This window comes from Talpa europaea, assembly GCF_964194135.1.
Source record: "Talpa europaea genome assembly, chromosome: 5".
Lineage (NCBI taxonomy): Eukaryota > Metazoa > Chordata > Mammalia > Eulipotyphla > Talpidae > Talpa > Talpa europaea.
In genome coordinates, this window is record NC_140071.1 from 10,111,306 (window position 1) to 10,139,040 (window position 27,735).

Genomic DNA, 27,735 nt, shown 5'->3' on the forward strand with positions numbered 1-27,735 from the left:
ATATAGGTTGTAATTTTAAAATAATGGCAAAGTAGTAGAATTTGAAAACCCCTACAGGTAAAGGAATAAAATATTTAATTAAATATTTTCAGTGATATAAATTTTTGTGGATGGACTCAAAATCTCCTAGAGTTGGGAAAGGCAAGCAATTTATAAAAAAAAAAAAAAAAAAAAAAGCTGTTCATGCAAATGAATGTCTAGCAATTTAATCAAGTTTCTGAAAATACCAATAAAAGAAACATTCATTTTTGTATTTTAAGTCCTAGGAACACTGAAATAATCCTTAAAAATATAACAGAAATTGACAGATACTGATTGGTGTTAAATGTGATACTGCAGAAGAAAACTAGATGTAACACAAGTGAGAAGTACTCATTTTCAATAAGAAACACAGAGTTACAGAGAGGATACAGGTGTGAATCAATCTATTATCATTGAAACTATGGCAATTTTCACCTATTATAAAACTAAAATAAAATAGAACTAAAGTAATGCAAATAGCAAATAGCATCACTGTAATATCATCTAACACTTAAACAAGTCTATGAGAATGATTCAACACATGTAATTGCTAAACAGTAAGCAGAGAAATATTATACTAACCATATGGTATAAGAAATAAAATGGTAGCATATATAAAAGAGCCTTAAATTATACCAGAATTTTCAGATTTATATTACTTTTGCAATTAATAACAAATTAGAACAAGATCCCAAGTTATTGTGAATATTTAAGTTTAACTGGAATCATAGGAGTCATTCTGCACAGGATTTCTAAAATGGAAAATTAAAATACTAAAGAAATGTCATATTAATCCATTATTTTCCACTTCCTAATGATCAGAAGTCTGAAAATTATTATAATTCATGTAAGATTTTTTTTTAAGTTGCTCTAATATAGACGTAATGGGAAAGAACATACTTTTGGGGAATCGAGGTGGATTGTCATTGACATCAGTGAGGGTGATGTTGACTATTGTCGTTCCGGCTAATCCTCCCAGTTGCCCACCCATATCCTTGGCTTGGATGAGGACTTGGTATTGTTCTTTGACTTCCCTGTCCATGTTTGGCAAAGCTGTTCTAATAACACCTAAAGAGAAAAAAACAACAAGTATAAATATCACAAATGTGTTTTGCAAAACAAAATAGTGCACAGCAAGAAAATAATTCTATCTAGATTCACTAACAAAGATATGGCTAATGAAATCTACGTATGCTTTAAAAAAATATCCAACGGTTAGGAAATAAATTATGGAAAATGATAATTTATTATTATGAATTTCATATGATAAAATTCTGTGCAGCATTGTGGAAGACAGTTAAATAACAAATATCAGCTCTAAAAGAGAATCAGTATTTGTTGTTAACTAGGTTAGACATGAATTTTAAGGAATGATAGAATCATTAAAAGATAATGACATCAACATGTAGAATAAACATATATTCAAAATATGAACAGTTAAACTAAGAATGAGATTTCTAAAGAATGTCATTTTTTTCATTCTTGATTTCCTAGGATAAATATATTACTTTGTTACTTATACGCATGAAAAATCTCCATGCATATAGTTTGTCTTTTAGAATTCCTCTGAATTACTTTGGTCACACATTTTTCATTTAGATCTCATTAAGCTTTGCCATTGCAGGGACCTTGTCTCTCTTGTTAGCAAGATATTCTAGCATTTCAGGCAATGCCTGCCATTTAAAAAACAATCATGAGAATGTGTTGACCAAAAGACTAGTTAAATGATTAGCTGAATGAATGAAAAATAAATCTTTAAATAACAGAACTTATAATCATGAATCATATATACATATTTACATATCCTACTCACATTTTTGTCCTTGTGTATAAATGTAGAACTAATTTACATTTATATTTATTCATAGTGAAATAACCGAAATCTTATGGATCTGTTGCAAGTAAAATCTTACATAAATTTTATAACAAATTACAATCTATAGTCATTGGTTTTAGTGAGAGATTGCAGACCATTTGTCCTAACTTGATAGTGTTGTTTCTTTAAAATTATGTATAAGAAAAAATATCAGCTGTCAACACAGAGCACAGCATCCAAATGATGAAATGAGTGTACATGTCCATCTTATCTGTTCTATTATTTTCTTAACAAATGCTACTGTGTTGCTAATTTAGACATATGATCTTAAAAATCTTCTCACCTCTGGCAGTAAATGAATACTAAAAAAAGACAAACTCCATTTTTTTTTTGTTATTCCTGTTTTATTCATGGGTTGGTACTGACACCCTTTTAATTCAGTCCATTTGTGCAGAACTTCGAAAGACTAAATAGCTGAACCAGTCTTTTTTTTTTTTCCCAAAGAGTTATTTATTTATGCATACATGAACTGGGGTACAGGCCAGAGGTGTGTGTGGGGGGTGAGAGGATTCACCAGAGACAGAGTGGGGAGCAGAACAGGTAGACTGGCATTCACTGCTGAGGGGAGCAGCGGGTGAGGCAGGAGAGGTCTGCTGAGCCACGTGGGATTGAACTGGTGCTGCAGTGGCTGCAAATAGCTTCATAGTGCTGTGCTTAACCCCTTGCACCACCAGGGAGGCCCTAATACAGTCTTAAGAAAAACAGGGCCTCCCCTGGTAGCGCAGGTGGTTGAGAGCCACGCTGTGAGCTGTCTATAGCCTCTGCAGCGCTAGTTCGATCCCAGCCAGCTGGCGAAGGTCCCACATGGCGCGCAGACCTCTCCTGCCACCCACTGCTCTCCTCAGCAGTATATTTCATCAGTCTGCCTGTTCTGTTCCCCACTCTGTCTCTGGTGAATCCTCTCACCCTCCCATGCATCTGGCCTGTACCCCAATTCTTGTATAAACACATAAATCTTTAAAAAAAAAAAAGAAAAATATGGAAGCATCATCCCTTCTGATTTCAAACAATCCTAAAAGGTATTGCAATAAAGAAGTATGGTGCCATCATAAAAAATAGACACCACAAATCAACAGGACAAATGTTCAGTAATAAATGGTCATATATATGGTTATCTAATATTTGACATGGGAGTAAAGAATACCCAATAGGGGAAGGAGAGTCTCTTCAATACATGTTGCTGGGAAAACTGAATAACCACATGCATATGAAGCTGACGTGTGTATGTTCCCATCACAAAAAGGAAATGATAATAATGTGACATTTGGAGGTGAAAACCAACACAACCTTGGTTAATCACTTTGCAATCTATAAGTGTATAATGTTAACAGGTTGTGTATCTTAAACATACATAATATGTCAATAAAACTCAATAAGCTGGAAAATGTTAACTGTTATCTAAAACTGTTCAGAGAGATGATAATAGTAGAGAGAATTAGAGATAATTACACACTATGACCACCAATGAATGATGCTCGTTTCCACACACTGAAGATTAGATTTCAAAGGAGCCCTGAGTCAGCAGTCTGTTCTCCATTCAGCAACCACAGTTGGGACAATGAACAGCCATCAAGATAAGGTCAATAGATCAGCAAAATGGTGGGGTCAATAGCGCATCCATCATGGTGAGGTCAAAAAATGAAGTAGATCACTGGGTAGTTCTGCTCTGAAATACTCAGAGATGTCCATGTCGCTCAGAGAAAGACCTCACATAACTGCTACCTTCTCACTTAACACTTTAACACCTCCACAACCTCTCCCCTTTCCTTTATACCTTATCTCCAAAGTCTTGTCCCTCAGACTTGGTCATTTTATATAAAATTCTATCCTGGATTAGTCTCCTATTGCTTCTGTAACAAATTATCACACTGAAACAACACAGACTTATCATCTTACAATTTTAGAGGTCAGATGTCCAGTATGGGTCTTGCTGGGATAATTCATCTTGGCAGGCTGTCCTCCCTTCTAAAGGCTATCTTCTATAAGATGCCCAAACTTCCTGTTCCTGGCTTTCTTCCTCCACCTTCTAAGGTAGCAGCATAGCATCTTTAAATCATATTTAGACTCTGACACTGCTGCTTCCTCTTATTTAAAAGGGTTCATAATTAATTTGGTCCCACCCAGATTATAAAAGACAATCTCCCTATCTCAAGGGTAGTGATTAACAACACTAATTCCATCTGTCACGTTATTTCTCCTTTGCCATGTTAACAATATATTTACCCAGGTCCCTGGGATTGGGGCACAGACATATATAGTAGATCATTATCTGCCTACTACATATAACACTCCCCAATATTTCATATGCCCTTTCTCTCTTTAATCATCCTCTCCTTAGTTCTATAATGCTATTATAAGCCATTATAAAAACTATTGTTATAAAAACTACATTGCTTGGGCCTCCCTGGTGGCGCAAATGGTTAGGACGCAACTTAAGAAGTTGGCCCCAGCCTCTGCAGCACGGAGTTCAATCCCCGGCCAGCCAGGGAGAAAAGACCTCTCCTGACTCGCCCGCTGCTCCCCTCAGCAGTAGTTCAGTCAATCTGTCTGTTCTGCTCCCCACTCTGGTGAATCCTCTCACCCCCCACACCTCTGGCCTGTACCCCAGCTCTTGTATGCATAAATAATCTTTAAAAATAAATACAAATAAATAAAAACTACATTGCTTTTATAAAACTATATATTTCCCTTATTTACTCTTTGTTTTTTGTTTTCCCAAGTGGAATACATATTCCTAGAAGTGGTGGTTTCATCTTTATTTTGATCTTCCTGCAAGATATTTAGCAATTCTGTTTATATATTAGGGACACAGTAGATAGAGAGAAAGAATGTATTGAAAAATAGTAAGAGGTGAATTAATACATGGGAAATCATATATTCTTCAAGAGAGATTATGATTTAATATATAACTAGTAATCTTGGTCATCATTCACCCCAAAAATCATAAAGTAACTTAGAATAAGATGGAGTTGTTAGAGTATAGTTGGTGTAAAATGATAAAAAAAAAAATTCTTGATTAAGGACTATTTTCGTATCTAAAAATCCTTCCTAGTAGCTCACAGACTACAATGTTGTCCATGCCATGATTAACCTTTTTAAATGAGGATCTGGAGGAAGTTTTAGAAAAGACATTTTACACACACATTTGTAGGAATAGCTAATAGATAGTAAAATAAAAATAATAATAATAAAGAAATCTTAACTTTAGCACTGACAATGTATTTTTTTTCTATTTTGTAGCTAAATTGCTTTAAAAATTAATGAGAGACCTGCTTTTGCAGATCACAGGAAAAGTGAATCAGTTTTACTCTATTACAATCTTAGGTTAGTCTAAAATGTGAAATGGATTTTTCAAAAGCTAGTACATTCTTAAACAATGTTAACAAAAATCTTGTGTCCATAACTACACATGTGAGACATGCAGTTTTTAAAAAGGTATAGCTAATGTATAGCCTTAGCTATGATTTAGGACTTAGAAGTCACTCCCATCCCCATCAGCCAATAGCTAGTGCCCGACAATTATACTATGTGGCATGGAATTGTGTCTGTACTAAATTTGAGGCCATCTTCTAAGAACCTGATCTCCCCCTGTAATAGATGATCTACTTGAGGATTTATTTGATTCATATCAGTATCCCAGTAGCAAAACACTTGTCAGTCCATTGGTACAGATGTGTACATAAAATGAATTTATCACAGCAGCACCACTAGCTCAAAACTTGTCTCTTTAACACTCCCAGCCATGTGAAGCACACGGTCTCATGAGGTGCCCCTCTAGTCGACAGATGAGCACTAACATATTTTTTTTTTTAACATATGAATCCAAAATCCCTTCTTCTTGTAACTCAAACCAGCCACCTATAGTCCTTTTCCTCTCAAACAATGCAGAATACAGCTAGTGCTATTCGACAGCTTGACAACTTCCTAAAGGCATGTATCACATGCCCCTGGAGTATTTCCCTTTCAGAACCAAACATTCTTCATTCTATCTGCTGATGTGAGCATTCCAGGATTTCTATAATAAGACAAGTGGAGTTTGCCTAGATTTCTAGTGAAGTATGACAGTGCAGATTTTCTTATCCAAGGAAATCATTGCAGTGCATTTTAGTCATATAATTTAACTACATACATGCAAAATATTACACAATAGGTAAAACCATGTGTTTAATATTTACAATGATCTATTTCCCTGACAATTTTTCTTCTTATATTTAATAGCATCTGCTACTTTCCTAGTCTTGTTATGTCCATTATCAGTTCTTGTTTCAATGCAAAATGTATTTAAGGAGAGACAACTTGCATAAGCAAATGTTCTTTCATTTTGTCCTTGAAGAAAGACGCTATTTTGTGTTTCACTCACCAACAGAAATGCTATATCTGAATTCTGTAAGAATTTATTCTGAATTAATAGCAAAATAATTTACAAGCTTTAAAACATTGTAAATATTATGCAGTATTATAAAATATTAGCTCAAATTATAATGATTTATTTATGCCTTAATTTTACAATGGGGCTTAAAACATAAACATACTTTTAAATTCCTAAAATGAAGTCAAGATATGGAGGAGATTTTTTTTTATGACACAGTCTTTGTCATTTTAATTTGTCTAAAATCTGTTTAGACAACCTTAAAGAACAAAAATCATGAGAAAATGCTAGTTCTCTGAGTTACCACTATAATATTTATCAAAATAAACAATGGTATAAAAATTAAAAAAAAATTATAAAATAATAAAATAATAATTAAAAAAAATTAGGGCCTCCCCGGTAGCGCAGCAGTTAAACACTGGGTTGAGAAGCTGCCCGTAGCCTCTATAGCACCGGTTGGATCCCCGGCTGCCAGGCGAGGGTCCCACATGGCACAACAGAACTCTCCTGCCGCCCGCTGCTCCCCTCAGCAGTGTACTTCATCGGTCTGCCTGTTCTGCTCTCTGCTCTGTCTTTGGTGAATTCTCTCACCCTCCCGTGCTTCTGACTGTACCCAGTGCTTGTATAAATAAACAAACAAACAAATAAATAAATAAATCTTTAAAAAAATAAAAATAAATAAATAAAATTTTAAAACCCAAAATCTAGGACAGGATCATAATACATGAAATATCAAAATAGAGAGTAAAGTAGGGGGGAATAGCTCTATGCACGATTCTAGGTTCACATTCATAAGCCAATTGCAGTCACATAATTTAATAGCAATATATTACTATATACATTATATTATTTTCTCCATTTAATGTGTACATTTTATTAGTATTTATCCATGTTAATATTTATGGTATAGTGATTAATTTAATTTTAGTTTGACCATAACAATTTTATTTAGTCTAACTGCAAGTTAAATATATAAAATGAAACTTATAAAGGACTCATTGATTTTGATAACACATCCAGATAAACTATATATTGAAAAATTTCTGGAACGGATGGTGTGTCATTTGCACAACAGCGTGTAAGCATTTGATGGCACTGAATTATATGCTTAAAATGTGAAAATACTAAATTTTAAGTTATGTGTAATGTACAATAGAAAAATTTAAAGATATCAAATGCTATTGCAATAAAGCTGTATCTCATGCTTTTTCAATTAGGATTCAGATCATTTAGCAAAACACAGAATATATTCAGCATGTAAGACACAAAATAGCAATATTGATTAACCTAGATTAGTTTTTGAAAATATTTAGGGAAAATTTAAATACTTTAAAAGAGTTTTAAATATAAAGTAAGGCATGGAGCAAATAAAGTAAAATATTCATAGTAATGATTGTCTTTCTAAGTGAAGTAATTCTATTATCAATGTTATGGAATATTTAGCATCTTGATTTCATACACTGAATAAAATATCACTATGCCTATCATTTAAGATTTTCTATATTACAAATATTTTAAATATACAAATGTATGAAACTAATAGATTGCCCATATGAAGGCATAATCACTTTTTACAAACTTTAAATTGTGTTGAATATTTTACAGATTTTATTTATACTTTAGGGATTAAAATATCATTTAATAATTATTTGAGATATGTACATGAATAGAATTTAAATTCCAGCAAATTATTTCATAATTTATGCCAAATAATGCCAAACTATTCAGTTTTAAAAAGAACTATTATCTCTGGGTTCATTTTAAGGAATGTATTAATTTATATTATTTATAAATAAGGTCACCATAATCATTTGGTGAATACTTGGTCATGATAGAGATGCAGGATAAGTAATAGCAATAAGAGTAAATATGAAACCAAACAGCAATATAAATAGCAATGCAAATCTAATAACAATATAATTAAGGGGCTATTTTTATTTTCTCATTCCAAATGAATAAAAAAAAGATAATATTCATTTATCCTTTCATATTTAGATGCCAGAAGTTTTGATGAGACTCTGCCTTTAAAAATTGTTTTAAACTGTATTATACACTTAAATGTGGAAAATTTTAGATAATATTAGGTGTTCATGTATTTTATTTAACAACAGCAAAAGGAATCATAAAAGGAAGCTATATGGCTGGAACAAATGGAGACTATTTCTGGGAAACTGCAATTACCCTTGATTTTTTATTTACTCATATCTACCACAAGGTGATAAATTTGACAAAAACTCTTCTTAATGGTTTCTGTGCATGAAGAACTAATTATCATTCTATTAATGAAGTCCATCATCATCCACTCTTTTCCTGTCTAGTGGTTTGAGGCATTGTTAGTATCAAGACTTCTGTCTCCAGTAAAAATCAATGCTTAGAAAAATCTATTACATAGTTTATTCCAGAATTGCTCCACCTTTAGCTCTAAATTATAAGCAGTGTACAAATATATATGTACCAAATTATAAAGGTCATGTTATAAATATACAATATGCATGCTGTTTTGTAAAATACTTTCTGAAGGTGTTGGAATCAATCTAAAGTTGGTATCAAGTAAGTAAATTAAAGGGAGATCAAGAATTTTGACTTATATAATTTTTGTTTTGTCTTGTATTTAACTGACCACAGTAATTAAATTCTTAATTTTTGCTCTGAACTGAAGTTCATTTTTGCATAAATTTATTTTGTCATTTTTAGTTCTATGTGCAGGTGTTTCAACATTAAAACCTTAATTGTTCATCTCCCACACTTTGGGGTGAATTAATAAGTATATTATAAGTGTAATATAACCAATAAGTATTCTCTAATACTGAAATCCTTCCCCAATCTCTACATGTCTTCTTTTCTCTTTCTTTCATCACCTCCATCCTGAGTAGTTAGTGCTTCTCAGAGGCTAAAGAAATCTAAGGACATATATTGTCCTTTTGATTATGTTTATATACTTCTATGTATTTTATATACTTCTGTTTTATTCATTACATACTATGCTAAGATAAAAAGGAAATTATATTAGAAAAAGCAACCCATAATACTCCCACCTCACAAAAGTATATTATTTCCCACAGTAAAATAGTATCAACAGCAAAACTTTAACACTGATATCACCAAGCTATCTTCATCACCATAATTTTGATTTTAATTTTAATTTTATAATTTTAATTTACCATCACATGAACACTCTTAACATTTGTCCCTGTTTTATTTTGAAACCTATTTCCAAATCAAAAGAGTTTCTTTGTACTAAACCATTCTAGTTTATCTTCCATGCTGATGTTTCCTTCTTAAAGGGCTGATGTTGCCCTTAACTACATCCAATACATTTTTAGCTCTACTCAAAGAAATATCTCTGCTTTATTCCCTTATTTTTTTGATTATTCCGTTCCTCCCTACTGGTTTGATGGCGAGGATAAGAAGTGAGGGGAGAAAGGCAGGTCAGTAGACAGAAACTTTGTAGGTTCTTTATCTGCATTTGACTGACTTCTTGTTTCTAGGCAACATTAATATCTGGTTAAGTATTAATTAACCTTATCTAATTATTATATCAGATTTTAATGCACACTTCTAAGGAATTTTTTAATTGTTTGACCCACTTACATGTATAGTATTTGAAATCAATACCTTTTAAATCAATAAAGCGTTTTAAAGATGTATTTACAAATTTGAAAAGTAGCTTATCCCCATATACATTAACAATTGGTTCCATTAGGTTAAACTACTGTAGTAAATAGTATTGAATTCAACATGCATGTGTTCTATAGGAGTTGATAAAATAGAATGTATTCTATAGGAGTTGATAAAATAACTGCTTGCAAAGTCTCTGCTTAACTTGACATGGACCATCCACTTTGATCACTGGTAAGTATCTGATTTACGTAAGAAGTGTTCAATATTCAAAAGCAAATCCTCTAGAAACAGGGTACCTCATTTTATTTAAAAGGGGATAGAAAGTCTTGCATAGGCACATCCTCCTGTCCTTTTTGTACTTCCCATAGATTGTCATATATTTAATTGTTAAAACTGTAACTTCTATAGTTTGACTTAAAAAAATGAGACTGGCTTCAAAAAGAACAATTAATGATCTTGGTGTTTCAAGTTTGCCAACTCTGTCCTTCACCCTACCACTGAGGAGTCTGTATTAATTCAAATTTACCATCCATAACCCTTGATAAAATAGCAATAGAAGTTCCATGATCTAGCTATACATTGATAAGGTCCCAAGTGTAACCCAATAGCAAAAAACAAAAATAAAAACAAACCCTAAAACTATATGTATTCTATAGCCAGAAGAATTTTTGTCTATAATTTTTAAAATATAAGAAAAAAACTTGGGCCTTCCTGGTGGCGCAGCGGTTGAGCGCTGGGTTGCGAAGCTGCCCGCTGCATCTGCGGTGCCGGTTCGATCCCCGGCTGCTCCCCGGCCACCGGAGGAGGGTCCCACATGGCGCGCAGACCCCTCCTGCCGCCCGCTGCTCCCCTCAGCAGTGTACTTCGGTCCTTCTGCCTGCTCTGCTCCCCTCTCTGGCTCTGGTGAATTCTCTCACCCTCCCGCGCTTCTGACTGTACCCAGTGCTTGTATAAATAAATAAATAAAATAATAAATAAATGAATAAATCTTTAAAAAAAAAAAAAAAGAAAAAAACATATAGAGAATCTCTAACAAATCTTAACCTGACACAAATGCTAATAGTTTACATATAAAAAATATAGATATATTAACCCCAAAGAAATAGTTCTGGGGTGAAAAAGAAAGATCTGATCTTCCTTTGTTTATTGTGCAGTACATTGAATAAGCAACTCTTTAGAAAAGGCAAATTCTCATGCCAAGATTTAATTACAGCTTAAATATTTAAAGGGTGCTCATAATATGGTTTCTCATAAAAATTTTACCTGTCTTGGGATCAATAGAGAAATAAGGTTGTCCCTGAAGAATACTGTAAACAACTCTGGCGCTGTTTCCATAGGTAGGGTCATCTGCATCTGTGGCTTTGACCTGGAGTACATATGCACCTGGAAAATGAAAGAATATGACTCTAACATCTTTTTTTTACGGACCTCAAGGTCAGATCTATTAATTGCTGGACACCATTTTCCTTTGGAATTTGGTATTACTCAATGATTCTGTCAGTATATGATGTCAGAGCATGACTGTTTAAACCAAAATGTTGAGTAGCATAGCTGTTAGTACAAGGATACACACTGCAGAGAATATTTTATAAGTTGTGTCCATTTCTGGTAGCTAGTCATTGAGTTGACAGTCATTGTGATAGCTTTATTGATTCACACACCAACAAAATAAAGTACTGCTTACATTATTAACATATCTGCTTACTACAGATGTTTTATGGTTAAGTTTTCATGGTTACAATTTCAACAGAAAAGTTTAAGTGTTTGAAGGCTTACCCAAAATTTAGACAAAATTAGAAGGTGTAAAAACTTTGAAATTTAAGAGAAAACAACTAAATAATAGTTTGATGGGGGCTTTGGGTGCCTTGGTGGGGTGTATAGCGTGTTAACTTGCATCCGAAGGTGTATAATCTTATTTCTGTGATTCTCACACAGTACTGTAAACCAATGTGGGATCAATTTTTAAAAAAGCATTTAATTAGGCCAGAATACATGAGAAATTGAAGGACTGCTAATAATTATAATTATAGCTATAGTAGCACCTCTGAGTCTTAAAACCTAAATTAACCTAAGGGTTCAACACAGAAAAACATTAGAGACCATCCAAATTATTTGTAGCTTTTCTTAGTTTTTGAGAATCAGTTATTTGTGTACCAGGCAAAGTTGAAAGGCCTTTTTTTTTCTGTATTTTTTCATATATTTATTATGATAACGCTCCTTACTAGTACTTTTTAAGTACCTCACTGTTTAGTTTGATGTCACTATTCTGAATTTAAAAAGGTGTAACCCAAAGTATCAAGCTTAATATAAATAAGATAAATATGTTACTAATGGTTGGAGCTAGATAACTACAGAACTGCTGAACAAGAGAGAGATGGGTAGGTCCAAATTTGCACAAAGGATCAAACTTTTGTCTCAGAGACATTCAAAGTAACCGCTCAGCTTTGAGAATATAAAATTCTCTTTTACATTCAGTTCCTCATCAGACTTTTCTTCTTCAGCAGTACCTATGGGAATAAACTAAGTCTTAAATGTTTACTCTAAATGTTATGCAAATGAAACCTCTCTTCACCTCTACTTTTGCTTTAAATAAAAATAAGTGTTAGCGTCATGGGAAAAACAAGAAACTATAACTTTATATACAATATCAGATGTTTTACTTTGAATGCTTTTGTGAATTCTAGCTATATTAACAGTGAAAATTTTATTTTGTTATTGAAATATTGGCCTTTCCCAAGAATGGAAACTTCTGCAAGAAAAGTAGGAGAACATTACTAAGAAGTCCTAAATGATCAACAGCATCAGCACTTATATTTACATGGTCATCAATAATTAATTGAACTTGGAGGACCTGAGCTATTGTTAAGATTCATCAAAACTATATTCACTTTATGCTGTAACAAACAGTTGCAAGAAAAAATCCTCCTTGTTCATCCTCTCTTCCCAGAATGACTTTTAATCAGTCAACTGGATCTTTGCTATCACATTCTCACATTTGACAATATATTTAAGAAAAAAAAATATTGGGCCTCCCCGGTGGCACAGTGGTTGAGCGCTGAGTTGGGAAGCTGCCCATAGCCTCTGCAGCGCCAGTTCTATGCCCGGCCGCCAGCAAGGGTCCCACGTGGTGCGCAGACCTCTCCTGCCTCCCGCTGCTCCCTTCAGCAGTGTACTTTGTCAGTCTGCCTGCTCTGCTCTTCCCTCTGGCTCTGGTGAATTCTCTCACCCTCCCGCACTTCTGACTGTACCCAGTGCTTGTGTAAATAAATAAATAAATCTTTAAAAAAAAGATAAAAAAATTTGCTATTTTACTATATTTTCTAAGAAATATTTAGTAACAAAATTATAAACTTTTCCCTAACCCATACCATATTTACAGTAAGAAACACAAAGATGTGTTAGATGATATTTTCTATATTTCTAAAAATATTAATATGTACCTTTGCTTTGTGTACAGAAACAATACTTTCCCAAAAGTAGATTTGAATTCTTTATGTAAATCTTTTCTTTACTTAAAGCTCAAATATATAAAGGAGTAAAATAAGAAGTATTCCCATGAGTCACCAAAACTGTGGGTAGATATCATTCTATTCGACTTCATACACTACTGGATAACAAGAATTGTACTTATATTTGTTCAGTTTCATTTACATTTATCAAAAATGACTCTCTGCTTAGTAGAGTTTATCTCTGTTTAGTTAAAAAATTATACCCTATTGCAAATTTTTCAAGAATTCTAAGAGCTGCCTCTTAGGTTTTACAAAAACACAATTGAACATTGTTTTGACAGCTTGTTTTGTTGACTGCTCCATGATTTTCACCAAATTAATGCAAAACACAGAAATTACACACACCCTTTACCAGGAAAACTCAGTTAATTGCCTGAAGAACATAAATCTCCAAACTTCCTTCCTTAATGCTTGTATTGCACACCAGTTCCTGACACTATTAAACATTGAAAACTCAACAGGCAGGAACAGGAAGCTGTGGTTGGGGTGTGTTCGATGTGAACAAGGAGATAATATATTCAACAACACCCTCAAATACAGGAGCAGTCTTATGTTTTTTATGATGAACAATTCTGAATTGGGTAAATTCCCACTATTGGGATAGCTGTGTTAAAGAGCAAATGAATTAACTTGCTAACATATATTGTCAAGTTGACTACCAGCAACTGTGCTAGTTTACATTCCTACCAAGCTCATGTATTTTCTGACATTCTGATTAGTTTCCATTATTATGTGCATTTTTAATATTTTTGAGTGAACTTCAGCCTCATATACTTATTGGTCATTTTTAATGTGTTTGTATGGGTGTATGTGTGTGTAGGTATGTAAACTGGGCTAATATTCTTAACCCATTTTACTCTGTTTATCCATCTATCTATGAAAAGCATTTACTAGCTTATTCTAAATTTATATATAGTTACTTTTTTTTTCTTTGTGGCCTCTTTAGTTGGTTTTCCTTGATATATGGATATCTACATGCACATATATGTATGTGTATATATATGTATATCTTAAAATATTATTCTATACTTGTGTTTGATGAGATTAAGTGATTTGATTATATCCCAATGCTAAAATTTATGTAATAAAAATGTGGGTTCTGCTGTCCAAAGCAGGCAAGGCAGCTGGCTTTTTATATTGCCTACTAATGCATGCATATGTGGCATGTAAGATCCATGATTCATTTATTTGACTTCATTGATAAATATCCAGATCAGGGAATGATTTTAGAAATAATCTGACACAGTGCTTACTTTTTAAAATTGAATAATTGAAGCCCAGTGATGTTGAAATCATTCTCATTATTACTAAAGCATATTGTCAGCTAAAATGACAGTGAAGAGGGGACAGAACTGGGTCCTGCTAACTCATGATTTCAGCTAAAGTATTAATTTATTGATTCTTTCATATCTTCTATCAGTCAAGAAATACTCAGTGCTATACACCATGCACGAGGCACTCCTCTTAACACACAATAAAAGTGATATGATACATTATTATTTATACTGTCAAGCCTCTCTCTAACATTCCAATTTTATATTCTATGCTCTTCTTGCATTTGAGGTATTAAATAAAACAAACTTTTTAGAACTACTTTGAAAATATAAGTAGATTAATTTATGACCTCTATAAAATCTTTTTTTTTTTAATTTCACCAATGTACAAGGATAGTCTATTCATTGAATGTTCTTTGTATTTTTCACCCCCATGGTCTCAAATGATTTGGATTCTTACTCTCACTATCGCAAGGCTGAAAAGCATCCTAACTGCTTTCTACTGCATCTCCTTTTCCCCAGGGGAATCAGAGTCATTGTCCCATAACAGAAGATTGATCATGTTACTTTCTTCCATTAAAAAAGCAAGTTAATATATTTAAAATAATGGATTTCTAGTGTATCAAAAGAAAAATCATCTAACTCACTGCCAAGCTATAGAGAGCTTGACTCATGGGTGTCAGTGTCCCTTGCAGATTAGTTTCCAGCTGTGCTGCCAGGGCCCCAAGCTGTGGTGCCACATATGTACTTGGGGCTATCTCATGCCTCTGTTCTCAGCCCCAGGTGATCCTGCTGTCTGGAGGACACTCACCCCCAACCATGTGGAGAAATCCTACTGTCCCATCATGTCCCAATTCTGCTATCACTTTTGTCAATCTCTGTGTTTCTGCACCTAAGCAGAGAGCATTGCCCACTCCTTTTTTTCCCCATAGTTTTAGCACATCTTTATTTTTGAAATGCAATATATTGTGTGTTCTTCTCATGAACTGCAGAAATCTTTTCCATCAAGAGCCCTGCCAGTTTCATTCTTTGTACATCCAGTGTCTGTCATGAAGTTTTAAATGTTTATTTGTTTAGATGTGTAGTATGTGTGTATGTGTATGTATATGTTCACATACATACACATGACACAAATATGTACACAATAGACTGAATAGGCAACCTGGCATGACTTATGGCTTTGAGTTTTTTTTAAATACTAAATTGGGATTTAGTCTTGGATTTTTTTTTTTTGGTAGAGATTTATTTTTATTTATTTATGCATACAAGCCCATACAAGAGCAGGGGTGCAGGCCAGAGGTGTGGGGGGTTATGATTCACCAGAGACAGAGTGGGGAGCAGAACAGGCAGATCTGTGAAATGCACTGCTGAGGGGAGCAGCAGGTGAGACAGGAGAGGTCTGCTGCTCCATGTGGGTCAACTTCCTGGCCAGGGGACAAACTCATGTCTTAGTGGCTGCTGATAGCTTGATAACACTGAGACCTAATCCCTTGTACCAACAGGGAGGCCCTAGTCTTGGATCTAATGAACTTGATTGTTCTCACTCAAGACCCAGAAGAAAAATAACTAGCATTATATTTTAGAAAATTGTATACGCAAGTTTTAACTGCAACATACCAGAGAAGAGTAAATATAATATTTTTTAATGTATAACATTAACCTTTCTCAGGACTGAAAAAGAAAGAGAGATTCCATATGCCACTTAAATTTTCTTTTTGCCTTTGCCTTAAATATACACTACTTAATTAAAATATATATAATGCAGTAGTATTAAAAAGGTTAAGGAATGACAAGCACACTGAGCTTTCTTTTCAAATAAGATTAGAAGAAACATGTATATATCATTGAATAAATAATGTGATAAGCTATAGTGAATTGTAAAAATGTAAAGCAGAATTTCAGAACCAAGTCAGATAGAGTGAATGTGTGTCCATATTTATGAAATAGTACAAAGCAACAGTATACTACAAGATATTGAAACTCAACACCTGCTAAAGAATATTTTAATTATTAAGCAAAGATATTCAGCAGGTGAATTTAGTCTTTATTGTAACTGGGTGTTTAAATAATTTTGATTAGACTTCACTGCATGGCTCATGGGTACTTGTTCTTAGCATCATTCTGTGGATTCTATTCCTATGTTTGCCGCTTAAAGTTGTAAAAATGTTCTTTATCCATTTTATCTTCAACCAGGACTGCACAAAGACCGATTAAAAGGATTATTAAGAACCAACTTTTCTGAGCCTCCATCAGAAAGTCTAATTTTTCTGGGTCAGCCATTTATCAGAAATTTTGAAAATCTTTACAGAGTAGCCTCATGAGTAGCCAGAACTGGGAATCCCAGTCATGCAAAACTTGCTCAGAAAATTTCAATTGGTAGAAGCTGCATGGATACCAGGATGACCTCCATCGTTGTCTCTAAGGCAGACCTGGTTTGAATCCCACAAAAAACTAGCCAGCACTGAGAGCTCTAGTAAATTTCCTAAACTTTATGCTATATTCTCCTTATATATTAAAAAAAGTGAGAAGATTGTTACCCTTTTTTTCTAGCAGTGTTAAGTGAGTTACTATTTATAAAGAAACTATATTTTCCCACAGTACATTCTAATAAAGTGAATGTAAAATAAAACTCATAATACTTTTCAGTCTCTTATGCCACAAATAGGGTAACAATACCCAATGTCTAACACTGGAATGATTCTTGTACTCAAGTCCCACACTTTATTATTCAAATACTGATCTGGGTTTTATCTCTCCTATCTTAGAAAATTGTGGTTTTGAGATGTTTGCTTAAAGTACATTAAAAGGAAAACAAGTATATAACAACTTCATACCACTCTGCTTGGGACCTAAAAGAAATGTGTTTTTGTACTTAAGTCTGCCTTAAACTGTCACGACTTTGAAGGATTAGAAAAGATATATGTCGTAACATCCCACAGACAGAGGATATGCCCCCTTGGATGGTACTGGTGGGATTGGATCAGGAGAAATTTCTTTTTCTCTGCCTCCAACTTTGACCTGCTCAGCCTGGTCTCAGAATATCCCCTGGCACACCTAATGCAGTGACTTCAACTTACGATTTGTCATTTAGTCCAAGGATCCAAGTTCACTCTAAGGTTATAAAACTTTGCTCCTAGATACATCCTAAATATTTTAGACTATACATATTTACACTTTGTGATTCACACATATTTTGATGGATAAGAGAATCCATTTTTATGAACACTTTATCTCTCCATGTGTGCCAAGAATTCTATACCACGAATGCCAATACAAACGCTAATGCTGGCTCCAGTGACACAGACTGAACGTCAACTTCCAGTGATGGTTCACTGTCACCTTCTTTGTGTCTATTTTCACAGGTGTTATCAGGAAATTCCACAGAACATGATTAAATGGACGAGTGTGGAATCCATTTACTCACTGGCAATCAGCAATAATTCAGTGTGTTTTGTATATTTTTGTAGCATCATATTCTCAAATGATAACAAAATCACTTTTGGCTCAATGCATTTAGCCAAAGGGTGAAGAACCAGTTATATAATTAATTAGTATTTATTTAATGCATACCCCACATACTTAGAATTATTTGTTTTCTTTGATTGAATGACTGTGTTATATTAAGGGAAAGACCTATCTTTGTGCAACTTTTAATTTGTCTATCTAGTTTGTAAAAGAATGTGTGTGTGTGTGTGTGTGTGTGTGTATGTACAAACCAGAATAAGAATATTGGATGCTGCAACCAGTTTTGTAATTAAATTGGTAGATGAGAGTTTTGCAAGCTATCAAAATTTAGATTCTGTAATGGTAATGATGCGATTTTAGTGGATAGTAAAAATCCTCCCCTAAAGTGAATCTTAGAAATGGTTCATATAATAGTTATAACCAGCTCCCTTATACATTGTTCTATCTTAGCGGTATCTTGACTCTACAGGGGTATTTAGTTTAAGTTGAAACTAACAAATGCAAACTCCCTTCCCAATAATGATTGTTTATGCATGTAAATTTAATGCACTTCAGGCCAATAAAACCAGAGAAGATGTTTGCTGAGATCTTCCAGTAAGTTTTCCCTTTCTCTTAACACTGGTGTGCAAATGTTTGGAAAAGCTGTAACTATTTCAACACATTGGGGAAAATGTGATCGGAAACAGTCACACACAAGAAGCCATAAACTTGGAATTATAAGAATGGAAAGTCTTGGGGCATGGAAAGTCCTGATCCAACCTAGCAGAAGCCCAACCACTGAGTCTTAACCATTTAAGAAAAAAATGCTCTTTTTCTGTGAAACTTTGTTGAGTTTGATTGGGATTTTCTGTTACTTCCAAATGAACAAATTTTTGGCAAATCATTTAAACATTCTAAGCCTGATACTACAAATTAAAAATGGGAGTATAAATAGAATTATATGGAATTCATTTATGCATCAAATTACATAAGTTAATGTACATAAACAGCAAAATAACAGACTATATGGAGCCCATATCAAAATGGCTGCTGCTAAAATTCTCAACTTTATAACAAAGGGATGAGATTTCCTGTTTCTTTCCAATTCCAGTAATTTACAGAGTTAGAAACTGAATCCAATTTCACCTCTTCTCAAAATAACAATCTCATTACTACAGATTAATCTTTTGGCTATAGGATTTCAGCACATCACTGATATGCAGAATCTTCTATCCATCTGTTCATTTTTCTAAAATTTAGCACATCAGTTTCCCAAACCACCTCTCTGTGGAATCATCTACTACTAGAAATTAGAGTTCACCCAATTAACTTTGGGGTAACAATGCTGAGCCTTTCATCTAAGAACTGGAAATGCATATCAGAAGTTCATGAAAGATTTACACAGTATCAATTAAACTGGTTATAAGAAACGCTTCCTTTTGGTTCTTATACCATGGCGGGCTCACCACACTTCGATAATCCAGCCTGCTTTAGGTATGACTACACACCAACTCAATCACTGCTTCACTTTCAGGTAATGTTTCCAAAAGTTCTTTATATTAAACACAATCTTGCTTTCTCCTGAATCCAGGACTTCTTTTAACACACATTAGATCCACAACTGCATCACTTCAATTTTCCTATCCTGCTTCTGACTGAATTTTCCTGTCAAGAGAGAAAGGGGTTCCCCATGCATGTCTACCTTCTTTGAGGGTATTTAACTTGTTGACAAAAATCTTTCTTCTAGTTGCTACCAATATGCTTTCCTCAAATCATATATTCTAAACCCCTTTCTTCTGTGATTACTGTTTCTCAGTCTTCGTTACACACCCTTTTCCTTTCCATGTCCTGCAAATGTTCCTAACCCCAAGTTTTGTCTCTTTAAATGCGTACCTCTATAAACTCATCCAATTTGTCCCTAAGTGTCAGGGACTGGAACATCTTTTATATTTCCCAGTAGCTTACAAAACTGCCAGTTAATTAGACCAAGATGTATTTGATTTCTTGTTTACATTGCAAACTTATTACAATCTTATTGTTCATTTGAGTCCATTCTCTGTCCTTGATTAATGATTGTTAAAATACATTTATTCTTCATCCTACCACTACTTTTTCTCTAGAATGTTACTGTTTTCCACCTGGATTATAGTGTTACCATTTTTAATAATTAATAATCTCCTTGGTCCCTGTCATAGACAACTACAATCTCCCTGACTACTGAAGCCACATATTTCTTTCAAAAACACAAACTATTTTGTCCTTAACATTATTTCTAATGTTCTTTGTGAATCTGCTTCTATGTACATTTCTAAGTCCAGATCGTCACAGAATTTTATGCTGTTTCAATAGACTTCTTTCCTAAAATACATTGCTACTTCATATCCTGCTTTTTACAGATTCTGCATGGATATCAAAAATATCCTTCTTCACCCAGGTACACTTCTGTCCAAATTAAAGAATATTTTAATAGCTCCTTGTCCAGAAATCAGTTTTAATATGTTCACAGATCATCTTGTTTCAAGTTGTCCATGTTTCCATTAAAACTTCCCAGAATTCTTTTTGGAATCTCATAAGCTACTGTAGAGTTGGTACATAGTGAAACCTAATATATGGCTATTGAATATGTAAATAAAAAATGAGTATGGCTTTGAAAATAATTTGGAAAATAATTTGCTAGAAGTTTACAAGGAAGCCTATTCTATATCTTGACTTAGGCAAGAGGCTCAATGTCCTCTCTCCACTTATGGTGGTGATGCAACACTGCTGTCTGTTACAAAAATCAAAGGTGTCTAGAGACCTCTTAATGGCAGTGGCAAAAATAATACAAAAATTCAATTACTAGTATATTGGTAATCCTGGCATATCAAGTTCTGCTCAATCTACTCAAGGGTATATAATTCTGCTCTCAGTTTCAAGGAAGGGGACAAACTTTTATAAGCTTAAGGACTATTTTGAGATCATATGTGTGGAAAACTCATTATAATAAAGCTGATAGCTTGTTATAGTAACTGGCATTCCCTGCAATCACATGACCTTGATTATTTCACAAACTCAGGGAAATGATAATTCATATAACTGCTATATTTGCAAAACTGCTCGTGAATACACATAATTATGGTATGCAACTATGCTATGAAGCAGCAGAAATTATATTTACATATTATTATTTACATATTATTTACATATTACTAGATAATAGGTAAAGGTGTGTTATTTTTATAAGTATACTATGATTTAATATGAAAGTTTGTTTCCTCTTGTTGGTGTAAATATTGCAGCTATTGAAGTTGAGGTCTGGGATTAATTGTTAAAGAAATAAAATACTCAGAAATTTTCATTTGAATAGGACCATGTTGCAGTTAAATAAAATATAAACTTTATTAGGTTTTATATTCCTTTTGATTCAAAGTTTCCCTATAGATGTGCAAATGACAGTAGTTAGGTGAATTTATCTGATCTCAGTTTCCTAATCTCTTCAATGGGAGGTTTGGAATAGATGAGTTTAGATTTCACTATAACAAACATGATTGTAGAAAAAAGACATGAAACAGATAGTTAATAAAATTAAACTTTTATCCATTTAAATATATTTCTCTTTCACGTCATATAAATTTCTCTTGAGAATGGAACCTAAGATTTGGCTTTTAGGGCTTTCTTGTGTAATGTGTATTTTAATTAAATATCTATAAAAGTTGGACATAAGTTTTAAAAGTCATCAAAAAAGAAAAATAGCATACACATTATCATTACCTTAATGGATAATGATCTTTTTATTAATGACTTTGAACTTTTTAGAGTAGCACATATAAAGAAAGATAAAAGCCATTATATCACTAAATTATCATTTTAATGCATGCTATACGGGACATTGAACTTAACCTAGCACCTGCAAGATAGATGCACAAGCCTTGGAGGCATTCCTGTGACTTAAAACAGTGAAACATATTAATGTCACTCTTAAACATGTTTGATGATGAAAATAGAATTCACTATACCATTACCTGTGCATGAAAGTTTTGTGTCTTAATGAGGTTATGACTATTGTTTATCATGAAGCATCTCCTATTACATCAAAACATAATTTTATTATTTTTGCAAATATCAGTATATGGAATTTTTCATATGTGATCTTTTAAAACACTTTCAAGTTGCAAGCCAGCCATAAAATACAGTGTAGATTAAAATATAAAAAGGAATTAAAAGTCTAAGAGAGTGAATTATAGTTAGATGGGGTTACCTATGAATTTATTTTATGAACCATCATAGGAGACAGAAAAAAAGACCAAGTGATAAGTGGGCAGACAGCAGGAGTCAATGCTTTAGTAGTATTCAGAATATTGAAGTCAAGAATTCAATTCATATTTGATTTAAAAGGTAGATTTAAAAATTGGTGAAGGGCAATTTTGCCCAGTACACTTACAGATTATGGGTTAGGAGTATTAAAAATGAAGCTATGAGAAGATAAATTTCAGGAAGTTGTTTGATGTCCTTGATTATAAAGATATAGCTGCTGGCCAGAAGTCCAGTAAGCAAACTAGAGTCCTTCATGCAATCTGGGGTTGAGATTTAATTTCAAGTTCTCTTTTTATTCTGTTAAAGCACAGAACCTGGGGCCCACACTCAGCTGTGGGTTTCATACCTTAGACATTTGAGATAGAAATTTGGTCCGTTCCCTGAGTCTTACCCAACTGAATATAGTTCAATCCAAGTCACAATTCCTTTAAACCATCTTACATGCCAATCGACATTGCTGCCTTGTTATCATTTCAATAGATCCTGATGGATTCCTTCTACTGGAGACTGGCCCAGATGTGTGGCTTCCTCCCAATTTATGACTTGGGCCACAAAGCTAGAGCTCTAAGGAGGGTGTAAGAGTACCCCTTCCACTGGGCTGCTCTATACATATTTTTGTTTCTCCCTTTGTCCAGATGTTTCAATAGCCATAGGCATCTATTTCCTCTGAAGTCTAAGAAAACAGGGTTCAATGGATTCCTCACCATGAGAGAGAAAATTCCAGGGTCTCAAGACTTCAGTCTCTTAGAATTGAAGGGTGAAATTTCATTTTGAAGAAAAGAATTGAGTATTCCATAATTTCCAGAGAAATACAGGAACCCCAGGCCACTTTCACCCTCCACACCTCAGGCCTATACCCCAGTTCTTGTATGCATAAATAAAAACAAATATATTTTTTTTAAGTTGAAAACATCTGGATTTGCTATAAAACATGCTTTTCATTAACAATACTGTCCTATGGTGCACCTCATAATTTGTGAAAAGGACAAACCTCATGTATGTTGTGTTATCACAACAATAAAATATGGCACTTACTTTTTTTTTATTCTAGCAGGCAAATGTCCTATTTTGTAAACTTAGTATTTTTAATTTTCAGTTTGTCTAATACCAAATTGTTACCTATTGAAATATACCCATGTATAAGTATAGTATCAATTATATCAAATTAATGGAATATTTAGTGCACACGGTATTTTCTAAGTAGCTAAAAACATCTAAAATTAAATTCGAGTAATGTACAATTAGACCCAAACTTTTCTTTTCAATATTATTGTTTAAAAATCTATCACATTATGGTCCATTTGATCACATTCCATAAAAGTGGGAGAAATTGATCTTGTATTGAGACCCTGGGTTTTGATGTATTTTGACACTTCATAATTTCTTGACTTGGAAATTCAAAGTAACTAATAGCTGTTTCACTCAAACTGGATACATTACAAAACAACATTTGTAAAATAATATGAAACACTATTGCCAATATTTAATTAAGAAGCAATCTCTAGCTTTCAGCATTCATTTTTAGTACCAGACAGTTATTACCAGTGGATTTCTTCCTTCGTGACATAATAAATTAGGAGCTGATGATCATGCTGATTCTCCCATTACTGGAAATGATACTTTGTCAGAATTTATTCTTATGTTAAGATGTCCATGATAAATCTGTAATTTGCTTTATTGCCACATACTCACACTGACACATACAAAGATCATGTGGAACAATTCCAGGAATTATAAAAATGACATCATAATGACTATCAGTATTTTAAATTGTATTTTTAATAAAGAAAACAGGTTGTTTGAACCAGATTCTTTGACTGGAATGATCTCACATTTTGGAAGGTATCTGTTTCCATTTATATTCTACAGCTATCGCCATTAAATGATTAATCTTTCTGTAGCGTTAAATTAGGTAATCTTTTGAATTTTCATTTTTAAAAAATATCCACTTTGTTTTTGTAACTCCCCTAGAAGGTAATAAGTTACTCTAGTAGGCTCTTTTCTAAACACATCCCTCATATAAATCCATTTAATCCTCACATAATGCTATGATCAATACACTATTACCTGTTTTTCCCCAATATATCAATTTTTTTCTCAATTTTATTGAGAAATAGTTCACATACATCATTGAATAAGTGTAAACTATACAGCACAATGATTTGACTTACATATATTGTGAAATAATGATGAAATAAGACAATAACTTTTTATGCCTTTTGCCCAAGTTTGTATGATAAAAGAAATTCATTATTTTCTTGGTCTGACTCTGGGTGGCTGCCCTTAATTGCCATGTAACACAGCCTGTTGCTTACACTAAAATTATTAGTTTTTCACAGAGAAATGGGTAGCTGGTAGCATCACTTCAGCATATACTGATCCATTCATTCAATAAAAGATGTGTGCAAGCTAAACTTACATGGTCAGACAATCCTAGATGGAAAATTTGAGGATGGCCATGCATATTTCATCATTATAAATGCAATTGCACCTCAAATTAAATCTTGTGCATTATGTATAAAATATTCTTTAATTTAGTTTACTAAATAACTTCATATATTTAAAAGCAATAATCCCTATAATCCATTTATTATACCTTCTTTTTGATATGTATAGAGACTTAATTATATCTTTCTTTACACTTTTTTATATCATGAGAACTTTATAAGTGCTTCAAACACACATTAATATCAAAGTTATTAAAATCCTATTTTTCAGTAGTTTCCCCCACTGTCTCCATCTATTTTCTTTCCTTCACATTTTCTCCTTATCTAAATTGTGTTGTGATATGGCAATATAACTTGATTCTTTATTATTTCTGAACCAGACAGTATCTGAGAAGATCTACCATTTAATGTTTCTATTATTCTCTATCTTTATCATACCACTTAGAATTTCTCCCTGATGGCAATACCTAATAGCATAGGGTAATTATAAGATAAGAGGAAGTAATGATAGTCTTCCAAATTACTATTTTCCAAATTTCAGATCATTACAATCACTGGAGTATTCTTTAGTATTTTATAGATAGACTTTCCTATATGTTCTGGATATTCTGGAATTTCTGAAAATTAACATATATTTTTAAATTTTCTATTACATTTTTTGATGATTTAGGGACATGATGTACCTAATCAAACCAAAGCTAAACATGTACTCCACTTTATGCATGTAATATTGTTTGACTTTAAGAAGTTTGCAATCAAGTTTGCAATCACATGAAACAATGAAAATAATACACCAGAGAAGACATAAATCTACGATAATCACATGAAAATGGCTTGAGGGTCTCTGTCTACACTTTTAGATTTGCTGGAAAGACCTGTGCTGCCTAGGAAATAAAATTTTGAACTTCAAAGTAATTTTTGGAGAAAAGGGTCGGAAGGAAAAAAATCAAGGTCAATAGGTCATGATTCCCTAAACCACAAGGCAACTGTTCATGAACAGCGTGAATTATGGAAAATGAACAAGGAGTAAAAATAGAAATGAATGGACTCATAATGCAGGTTATCTCCATTAAGCTCCTCAATCTACACAATAATTAAGTTTCTCGTGAGCGTACCATATACCTCAATGGAATTCCTTGCACTATTCTGATGAACAAACAAAATCACTTTCAATATTTGAGGAATACAGTGTTAAAAGGATTTCTTTGATACTAAGACACAAATCTTTAGCTATCAACTATGAAATTGTCTAACTACTTATAATATTATTACAGAGAAGTCAAGCCTTTTCACTCTATAACCTCCAATTCTTCAGTGGTTCTACCGCACTGGTATTTAAAATAGCAGGCAGATTAATAATAACTTAAAAAAATGACAGACACTTACTCTGATATTTTAAAAAAGGGATCTATAGCTTAAAGGATGACCATCAAATATAGGAAGTCAGTTCTCATATCCCTCCTTATTCTTTCCTCATTGTCAATTTTTCCCTTTTTAGCCTTCCTTACCTTGGGTGCTGCTGAATGTCCCCACTGATGGCCAGAAATGAATCCTCAATTTGTACCAGACTGTGTTAAGACTACGTTTTACTATTCATTTAATTAGAATCGGTACTTACTCATTTTAGGTAACTAATTACATTGTAGGGTCCAAGAGCTAGGAATGAAAACAGTCCTGTGCTGCGCTGGCACTAGATTTCACAAGTTAGGATGCACAAATCCAGTCTTTCTTTTCTTAGCCCCGGGTTATCGGCCAGCTTTTTTTCATTAGCACTAATTAATAAGCCAATTAATGGAGCACTTGGTCTAAACAGAAGCCTGGGGATGTAAGATAAAAAACAAATACATTAAGGAGAATCTGAAAGGAGAGCTATGGTATCCAGGTCTGGGGCAGTGTCTTATAGGTAAAGATTTGGACACAGCATATTGCAATTTAAGGTGACATTATAAATTGATGTGAACCTTATTTTGAATCTGAGAAAGGATGAAAAGTCAGATGTTTTCCTTTTTTTTTTCCTCCCATAATTTTTAAAATATGAGTTCAGGTTAATACATGTTTACTTTTTCAAATGAAGCAGAGCTTTCTTAGTTTTCAGGCTTTAAGAAGATAATTACTAGTTAATTGAAAATGCCTGAACTGTGAGCTCATCAATAATATACTTTACTAACAACACTAGGAGACAGATAGCACCTGCTTTTACTATTTCTTGTCCAGAAAATAATTTACAATATTTTATCTAAATAAGGAAATAATAAATCTTTACAAAAAATTAAATGGACTCATAATCTGGGAATCTAGAAACCATTTTAAATACTTTCATATTGTCTTTCTATACAGATATAGTAGTAAAACTGAGAGCACACTATTCATCCTATATTGTAAACTAATTTTTAAGTTTTACTAATACATTAAGGTATACTAAAATGCTAACCATGCAGTTAAGCAAATATATGCAAAATGTTATTTCAACATATAACCAATGAAAATTACTGAGATATTCCATATTAGGTCTACAAAAGCCCGTGCATTTTACATTTTACATTTATAGCACACCTCATGTTTGCTACATTTCAAGGGCTCAGTAGCTACCCACAATTGGAAATCACAGAAAGAGACAACATAGATGTGATTTATGCATGAAAAAGAAAAATGATCCCATACTATGTGTGATTTATTTTGTTCTAATAAAATCATAATATCCCATCAAAAGAATTCCTACAAATAATCTTGCAATTTATTTTATACCTCACGAGCACAATGTATACCCTTCTTGGATACTTATTCAAGAATTTACTTCCAATGAATTACTAAGGTATTTAAAATAGAAAAGCATGTGTGATTATATATTTTTATAGGAAAATATATTTAACATGCTATTCAT

General features: G+C 33.2%; 1 protein-coding gene across 2 annotated transcripts in view; it reads right to left on the bottom strand.

The window, feature by feature from the left end:
* The window catches only part of CDH12 (cadherin 12), a gene marked incomplete at its 3' end in the record, with an annotated part of 223,292 nt that overhangs the window by 67,201 nt on the left and 128,356 nt on the right, over positions 1-27,735 (bottom strand). Inside the window, exons 3-4 of one of the 2 annotated variants that reach the window (XM_084233139.1) lie at positions 11,151-11,270; positions 922-1,089 (exon numbers count right to left, since the gene is read on the bottom strand). In XM_084233139.1, coding sequence (XP_084089265.1) covers positions 922-1,089; positions 11,151-11,270 — 288 coding nt within the window. The remainder of the gene's footprint in view (positions 1-921; positions 1,090-11,150; positions 11,271-27,735) is intronic. The other variant, XM_084233140.1, reaches the window with a different exon arrangement.